At 43.6% G+C, this 9,262-nt stretch overlaps 1 protein-coding gene across 1 annotated transcript; it reads right to left on the bottom strand.

The window, feature by feature from the left end:
- Positions 1-67: 67 nt before the first annotated feature.
- On the bottom strand, positions 68-3,838 carry LOC308677229 (cyclic AMP-dependent transcription factor ATF-5-like). The gene is made up of 3 exons (XM_081343444.1): positions 3,715-3,838; positions 1,799-2,092; positions 68-1,169 (listed from the first exon to the last, which is right to left on the bottom strand). Exons 2-3 carry the CDS (start codon positions 1,974-1,976, stop codon positions 517-519), a joined length of 831 nt encoding a protein of 276 aa, XP_081199570.1. The 5' UTR covers positions 1,977-2,092; positions 3,715-3,838; the 3' UTR covers positions 68-516.
- Positions 3,839-9,262: the final 5,424 nt, after the last annotated feature.

The raw sequence follows: 9,262 nt of genomic DNA, 5'->3' as shown, positions 1-9,262 counted from the left end.
AAATTCCTGTTTATGTGGTTTGAGACATCTTCCTGGGACATCTGTAAATTTGACTCAGATCAAGTGTTTAAAATAAGTGTTTATTAGTGCATAGTTAGGTACAGGTAGCTTAAATTCTATAAAGTCTACATAAAAAAGTTATTACACAGCTTCAGGACTGTTGTCTAGGTTGGGGGGGAGGGGGGGGAAGGACACCATCCCAATACAGCTTTCCCTGGTAATCCTGGTAGTCGCCACAAACAGGCTAATCTTAGTTCTTTCCTACAACAGCAGTACCAATTTCTTTCAAACTAGATTCACTCTCTCCTTCCTACATCATTCCTTTTCTCTACATCTCTGCATCCGTCTTGCATTACACACTATCTCCTACCCCAAAGGGTAATGCAGGCTACTAAAGTGCCAACATTTCCCAAACATAATTTCTAACATGCTTGTTCTGTTCTATATACACTGTTCCATCGCTCTCCCCCACATGAATTTTTCATTTCACGAGGGTAGAGGGAGGACTCCTTGCCACTAGGGGGTGGTACGCAAGCGCTGACTGCGTGCCTTGTATACTTCAATGAGCAGGTCCTTGACGTACTGGATCTCTCTCTCAATAGATTCTGCTTTCTCTCGCAGATCACGATTGCGTGCCTCCAAGGCCTGGCACTCGTCCCCCAATGCTTCGTGTTCGGCTCGTTTACGCTGACGGTACCGCAGGGCTGCTGTCTTGTTCTGATCTCTCTTCTTTTGGCGTCGATCCCCTTTAGGCGTTAGCACAAGTGATTGCTGTACTGAGGCACATAATTCATTGCCCTGCAGGGGGAGCTCAGCAGGCGTTTCCCCACCATAGAGCTCCAACAATTCTAAGCAACTTGAATCCAAGGTTTGCAAGGGTGCAGGTGTACTGTGGTGGTGGTGGTGGTCCAGTGAATGGAAGCCATCACCAAAAGGAAAGTGAAAATTCCCATCAGAGGGAGGGGTGCTGGGTGCTACCTGATCAGGTGAGAGAGTTTCCTCCAAGAAATAATCCTCCATCTGCTCCAACTCTTTTTTGAGCAGTGAGGCCATGGCCTCCAGGTCCGGAGCAGGAGGAGAGGGCAGTGAGAGTGGCGAGGACTCCCCTGACACACTCAGGAGCGTGGCCAGGTCTGTGCGTTCCGTCATCCAGTCTGAGAAGCCATCGCCTAGGGAGTAGCAAAGCAAAACCAGATAAAACCACAACTTAAAACAAGAAAGTAAACTTGGATGTTCATGTGCATTTTCAGAAACATACCAGAAAAACAGCTTGTTACAGTATGTATGGAATATTTCAGAGAAATGTGTTATCTGAATTAGTATAGGAACAATGAAATTATAATATGGGGTAAACAGAAGCCAAAGTAGTGGTGATGGGGAAAGAAGCTAAGGGAGGGAATATTGAAAAACTATTACAAGCCCTGTTTTTTTCCCTTGCTTAACTGTCAAATTTGGGCTGCAAAAATTTATACATCTAGATAAGTGCAAAAAAATTCAAGATGCCTACTCTTTCCTGCCGTCTCCTAATCATCTGAATTTGTATCCTTACCCTTGGTTCCAGATTGAAAAAAAGCTATCAATTGACCATGCATTAAGCCTCAGATAACTAAATGGATTCATCTTTACTATCATCCCAACACTATGAGGGACCTTTCACAATGTTAGCACTTAACTATATTAAAATAGCCTATCAAACTAGTATTAATCTTCTGTCCCTAAAGAGAATATTCCTTGCCTTTTATACATGTAAATTTTCTCAAATTCCAGGATTTATTCTATTCTCACTCCAACTGGTCACCTGTTAGCACTGGGCGCTCCATGCCGAGGACAAAGCCCTGATCCACAGGTCCGGGTAGCAGCTCACTCTGACCGGCATGGGGCAGCCGGTGCTTGAGCAGCTCCGGCCTGCAGGACATGGTGCTAGCTGGGATCATGGTCAGGTCCAGGTCCAGGGTCAGTGCTGCCAGCAGAGACATTGTATTGGTGATCACTCAGGTTTAGTGCAGGATTTGTACGTAGCAGGCAAGACGTGGCTCTGCTCCTGCAGGCAAGGATACTGGTGGTGGTGGTGGTGGTAGTAGTAAAAGGAGACCTGGAAAGCAATAGAAATATTTTCTCAATCAAATCACTAGCCGAGATTTATTTTTATTTGTAGAACAGATCAGACAGGACTTTTTTTTTTAATCCCATTTATATCCCGCCCTTCTCCGAAGACTCAGGGCGGCTTACAATCTAAAGCACAAATCAATGTGCTTAGCAATGGCCTTCATTCTATGTATATGCCTGCTTATTAGGGCTTTTGCCCCCCCCCCCCGCGGCATTATTATAAAGTCAGCTTATTGCCCCCAAGAATCTGGGTCCTCATTTTACCTACCTCGGAAGGATGAGTCAACCTTGAGCCTGGTGGGACTCAAACCTGCACTAATTGCAGGCAGCTGGTGTTACTTAAGGAGGCATTAGCCCACTGCTCCACCAAGGCTCTGTTTTACCTGTAGCAAAAATCTTAGCACTTTGTTCTGTGCTGCAATCAACTTGTGTGAAAAGATCTGTAGAACAGGCCTCTGTTGACAGGCCAATTACAGATACATAACTAGGCTGAGACAATACCCTCTGCAGGTAGTCCTTGATTTATGACCACAATTAGGCCCAAACTTTCTGTTGCAGTTGTTAAGAGAGTCACACCCCATGTTATGATCTTTTTACCACAGTTAAGTGAAACAGTGCAGCTGAGTGAATCACGTGGCCATTAAGCAAATCTGGCTTTTCCCATTGACTTCTGTTGTCAGAGGTCAGCTGGGAAGGTCATAGATGGCAATCACATGACCCCAGGACACTGCAACCATCTTAAATATATGCCAGTTGCCGGAAGTTTGATCATATGACCATGGGGATGCTGCAGCGGTGATAAGTGTGAGAATCAGTCAAGTAACTTTTTTCAGTGTCATTGTAACTTTGAACGGTCACTAAATGAAGTCATAAGTCAAGGACTGCATGTTGTAATAGGTATCTAATTACAACTAGGCCCAGCAAAACGTTAGCCAAATTAAGGGCGTCGGACTCTTCAAAATACCAGGGAAAGCATGCAACGGGGACAATGAGCTTTGCTCCCTGCATCAGTACTGCAAGCACCATACTTCTAACAATTGGAACCCTCCCACCCACGTGTTGGATTTCAACTCCCATAATGCTCAGCCAGCATAACTTTTATGGAAGTTTGGTCCAAGACCTCTGAAGATGCGAGGGCGTAGTGGCAGGTGTAGACACGCATGTTTGTGGGAAGAGGCAGTGACAGCCCTGCGGTCACACAAAGGCTCCGCTGGCGGCCCGGCTTTTCTCAGTGGGGTTACGCAAGCCGCATCTGCTTCCTTCCCCAGAGAGCAGAATGTCTTACTGTACTCCCCGATGGAAAGAGGGGCGGGCAGACAAACAGGTTTTAGCATGCTAGGAAACGGAGGAGGAGCGGGGGGGGGCTTAGGGAGGAGAGGAAACATAGCGTTGCTACTCTGCATCTGTACGGAGATCTGGAAAATCTCACCATCCTGAACGTGTCGCCTCCGCTTCGTTACTTTTCCTTCGGTTATCCCCATCCCCACCCACCCCCGCAGGGTTTGCAAGAGTCTTTCTGCCATCCTAAGCGACCCCCCACCCCTTTTTTCCGAGAGTGGGCCGGGAAAAGGTGAATGGAAAGAGACAGCATCCCAACATTTTACTTACTCCATCTTGCTTGTTCTGTTGCAGCGTGCAATACACGCTAGTTTTCCTTCGGGATCCACGCCGCCCTAGAAAGCCATGTCCTCGATCTCGCGTGCCTCACCGGCGCTCTAAAACTCAAATCCTAAATTTGTGACAGGAGCAGAATGAGTCACAACGGGGTGGAGCCTCCGTATATATCCCTCTAGCCTCAGCGCAGAGTCTTCGCGTATCCTTCCGCCTGCACACTTTCCTGATGGATACTGCTTTCACTAATGCGCATGCTTCGGAGGCGGCGAGGAAAGGAAGCCCTTTTAGTATTTTTTTTCCAATGCCGTTAAGGCGGCAATTGTGTTTTTTTAAAAAAAATGCCGGGAATCAACATTTAGCTGATACTTTCAAGAGTCATTAAAAAGTTAGGCTGGCCTTAACTGGTACCTTGTGTCTTTGATAGGAACTGATTTCCAAACTATTTTCTTATAGAATTCCTAGTATGCTAGAAAGATCGTCCTCTTGTCCACCGCTACCCAAAGCCTGTAGTATTTATTTGGACAGGACCTTCTGTATATTTTAAAATATAAGCAGAGGCAGGCCCGTTGGTCCAGTAAGTCTTAAGACTAACTGTAGACTCCTGAGTTTGTGTTTCCATGGGGACTAAATGAAGCCACCAAAATTTTATGAGCCAGCAATGTGCAGCAGCTGCCAAAAGAGCTAATACAATACTTGGTTGTATAAATAGAGGCATAGAATCAAAATCGTGTGAAGTATTTGTACCTCTTTATAAAGCCTTAGTAAGGCCATACCTGGAATAGTGCATCCAGTTTTGATCACATTACAAAAAAGATGTTGAGACTTTGGAAAAAGTGCAAAGAAGAGCAACCATGATGATTAAAGGTTGGAAGACTGAAACATATGAAGAATAGTTACAGGATTTGGATTTGGCTAGTCTAGAGGAAAGAAGGACTAGGGCGGGACATGATAGCAATATTCCAGTATTTGAGAGGTTGCCACAAACAGGAGGGGTCAAATTATTTTCCAAAGTACCAGAGGGCAGGACAAGAAATAATGGAGAGAAACTAATCAAGGAGTGAAGCAACCTGGAATTAAGGAGAAATTTTCTAACGATGAGGACAATTAACCAGTGGAACAACTTGCCCTCAAAAATTGTGGGTACTTCATCACTGGAGGTTTTTAAGAAGAGACTGGACAGTTACTTGTCTGAAATGGTATAGGATCTCCTGCTTGAACAGGGGTTTGGACACTAGAAGACCTCCGAGGTCCCTTCCAGCTCTGTTCTGATTGGATTGGATTCAGTTTGATTCTTTAATATCAAAGAAGAATTAGAGAAATAGAAGGAGACGTCAAAAAGCTCTGTTGCGATATGAAACTTATTTTGTTAATTATAAACAGTGCTTTTTTTGTAAAAGAAAAAGGTGCCGGAACTCACACATGTCATACAACCCGCCTTGCCTACCCTACAAGGTTCCATCCAAAAAAGGTGCCGGAACTCCGTTCTGAGTGTTCTATGAGAAAAAAAGCCCTGATTATAAAATATAACAAATGATTTTGGATTGTCCTTACTCCCCAACAACCTGAGCATCAAGGTTTTATTATTTCCATTTATTATTGCATAGATGTATAAATCAAGTTACTTCGGATTGGATACTGTGTGTGTATTATAACCCAGTAATTTGCTGGGGGTGTGTGTGATTAACTCAGACTCATGCCACACATGTAGCTTAAAATGACACCTTTCATTTACATTTGTAGTGCTTTAATCAGAAAAACAGGAAACTATCATGCTGCAAGCATAGTTGTCATCCCCACCCCTGAGTGCTCGTATTTCCAGAAATGTGTTTAGGGGGGGCAGAGGTCGACCTTGAGGCCTCTCATTTGTGGAGTTCCCCAGGGATCGGTCTTCTCGCCTCTCCTGTTCAACATCTATATGAAGCCTCTGGGTGAGATCATTCGTGGTTTTGGAGTTGGGTATCATCAGTATGCTGATGATACCCAGCTTTTCATTTCAACGCCAAACCACCCCAGTGATGCCCTCGACGTGATGTCCCGTTGCCTGGAGGCGGTCCAGGTCTGGATGGGGAGGAACAGGCTTCGGCTCAACCCTGACAAGACTGAGGGGCTGTTCGTGCCGGCATCCCGGGAAATTCAGATTACTCCATCTCTTGCTATGGGGGGTGAGCTATTGCCCCCCGTAGATAGGGCGCGCAACTTGGGGGTCCTCCTAGACTCACAGCTCTCTTTAGAAGATCATATAGGAGCTGTGACTAGGGGGGCCTTCGCCCAGCTTTGCCTGGTGAGCCAGTTGCGGCCCTATCTGAACCGGGATGCCTTGCGTACAGTCACTCATGTGCTCGTGACCTCTCGTTTGGACTACTGTAATGCTCTCTACATGGGGCTGCCCTTGAAGACCACTCGGAGGCTCCAACTGGTGCAGAATGCAGCCGTGCGAGTTGTGTTGGGAGTCTCCCGATACTCCCATGTTACACCTTTGCTCCGCGAGCTGTATTGGCTGCCGGTTGCCCTCCGGGTGAGATTCAAGGTGCTGGTAATGATCTACAAAGCCCTACATGGCATGGGTCCGGATTACCTACGGCAGCACCTGCTGCCGGCGTCAACCTCCCTCCGTCCAGTGTGCTCCCACAGAGAGGGCCTCCTCAGGGTGCCTCCGATCAGAGAATGTCGACTGGTGGCCCCCAGGGGGAGGGCGTTCTCTGTGGGCACACCAGACCTGTGGAACCGCTTGCCAGTTGAGCTCCGGATGGCCCCCGACCTTCGCTCCTTCCGGCGGGATCTAAAAACCTATTTATTTGAGCAGTCCGGCCTGGTCTGATGGGGTTGGGGTTGGGTTTTTAATATGGTTTTAACTATTGTATATATCGGGCATAAATTATTTAATTGTTTTTTTAACTTTTGTACTTTGTTTTTTAATATTTATTGCCCTGTACACTGCCCTGAGTCCTTCGGGAGAAGGGCGGTATAAAAATTAAATAAATAAATAAATAAATAAATAAATAAATAAATAAATAAATAAATAAATAAATAAAATCCCTTCACTTTGGAATCCCCAAATTTTTACCCTGAGAGAATACCTGAATCCAGCCTCAAAAAAGAAAAAATGTTATTTCAGGCTGAACATTTTATTTTTCCTAACAGGAAGATTTATTTGCCACAGTGATAAGACTTGCCTCAGCCCAAACATCACACAGCGACCTTTATTTCCGTAAGTCTTCAAATATTGTTCCTTTTATTTGGCATGTTTTTCTGGCAACCCTTATCAGGGGAAAACGTGTATTCTGCAGTTAAATAAACAAGAGGCTGACAGAGATCCTCCAGTCCAGTACAAACAAAACGGTAAGTCTGGAGTCCGCCCCCCCCCAACTCTTTACCTTCCTAATTATTCCTGTTATAGTTATTCCTTTCCCGTTTCAGCTGTTAATTGGTAGCCTTTGATCTGTATCTTGATGATCTTTCAAAGAAAGTTAAATAATGCTAACAAAAGCTACATACCACTGGGCAAAATCTTATATAACACATCAAATAACTGATAAGTTTTAAACGCCCACTGTGAATTTTCTATGGCTCACAGTGTTACACTCCTCTTTCCTGATCCCCATAAATGTAGCAATTAACCATACATTAAACATATCGCTTTTTCTGATTGCTACTACACAGTGGAAATCCCCGATTGTGGCTCATGCTCTTTCACCAGAGTCAGAGAGTCTAACAATCCAACCCGGCTGAGATCATAACCTCAGCTTTGCGATTCATTTCTGTGCCGCCCACGCGGACTAGACATCTGTAGAGACAAAATGAGATTTGAGGACTATTTTATCAACGCAGACAGCGGAACACGCTCAGCCAGGCGGAGATGCGATGAATTGCACCAGAGTTGCATCAGCTGTGGGCGTACCGTACTGGGTGAACTCTCTGAGCTTCGTTGCCTCTGATTGGCTAAAAGGTCGGAGAGTGCAAGCCCAAGACTGGTGTCAGGAAACGTCAATCTGAACAGCGACAGGTCGTTCAATCTTTCCACCGGTAAATTCCAAGAACTCTCTCCACCTCACCCCTAATTTGCCCTGACAGTCATTGCACCCAATACAGGGCAATTCTTCCAGATCAAACAAACTTACTATTTGTTGTCCTCAGTGCTAATCAGGGTAAGATTGACAAAAACTAAGGTTTCCACAAGTGCTTTCAAGGAAGCAAAAGGTTTACAACCTGTCCTATGGTGAAATGAGGCTGGCTCCGCAGATTTGTGCCATCTCCATAGTGTCAACTGACATTTAAAATGCTTCCAGAGATTCTTGAAAGAATCTTTGGGAAGCTGCATCAGAATCTAGGTTTCTGAATATTGAATCTGTGTGAGAGTAAATTGCAGATTAAAACATCCCTGATTTGGTTTGTTTTGGGTGAGAAAAGAGGACAAGTGTGGGTGAATGCTGAAATCTTGATGGCAAAATCCCATCATTGCAGGAGGAGAAAGTCTTAGCGCAGAATTCTTAAATTCACTGGATTGATTACTGTTACATGTTAAGCATGTTTCTCATTCATGGCTTTTCTACCTTTGCCTATTATTTATTTCCCTCTGGCTTTATCTTAATTCTGCTAAAGACTGGAAAAAGACTTCAGGCCAACCTGGACACAGAAGAGACAGAGAAAGTTGCTGTCAAAGTGTTGAAAATAATTTTTGAAGAACTCAATTTTCTTTTCCTAAGCAAATATTAGTAATTTTGAACTACAGTTTCTGGAAAACTGAAACATTTCTATTCTTTTCTCTTACTTCAAACAAACTTTCTTAATTTTAATTGCTTTAGTATACTCCTGCCCATCATATAGTTGTTTTTTCCTACCATTTCAAAATATAGACTTGTGCTGACTTAAGTTACTCCTTTTTTAATATAAAGCTTGCATTTGTCTATATAATTGCATTTACTATTGTGTATATCAAGGATTGTATACATAATGAGTGCATACATTCCAGAAATTTCTATATTGCAGTAATTGGTGATTTATCTACTTCTGCAAGAAGTCCTAGATTAAGAGAGACACAGTTGGAGGCGAAGAGACAAATGCAGCCCCCAGAACTTGGATGCAATTCCTATGCTGTCCAAAATACTGTGTAATTTTTATTAATGCAACAAAAATAATTATTAAATGGACATACTATCTTAATGAATGGAATTTCATCTTTTATTTAAATTTAACATTTGTTTTTGGTTTGATCCCATTTACTTTTTACGCTGATCCCACTAATTGTTTGCAGTGCATTCCCAGTATAGTAGCCAAAGACTAAAAATAACCTTGTCCTTAATTGTCCTTCTCTAAAAGGAAAAGGCACCTTGAAATTAGTAAATTAATTTTGCTAGATTGTAATTTGATTTAAACAACTTCAAGAATTCCAAAAAGCTTTTGTGGAAGTACTAGAATCACTAAAATCACAACCTGGATATCTTCCTCTCCCTCTACATTACTGAAATTTTCAGATTATGTTTTCATCAATGACAATCAGGATGCTGGAATGATAATTCTGGCAGTACACGTAATGCAACAAACA

This window comes from Vipera berus, assembly GCF_964194415.1.
Source record: "Vipera berus genome assembly, chromosome: Z".
Lineage (NCBI taxonomy): Eukaryota > Metazoa > Chordata > Lepidosauria > Squamata > Viperidae > Vipera > Vipera berus.
Note: the sequence above shows the minus strand (reverse complement) of the source record. Positions and strands in the feature narration are given on the sequence as shown.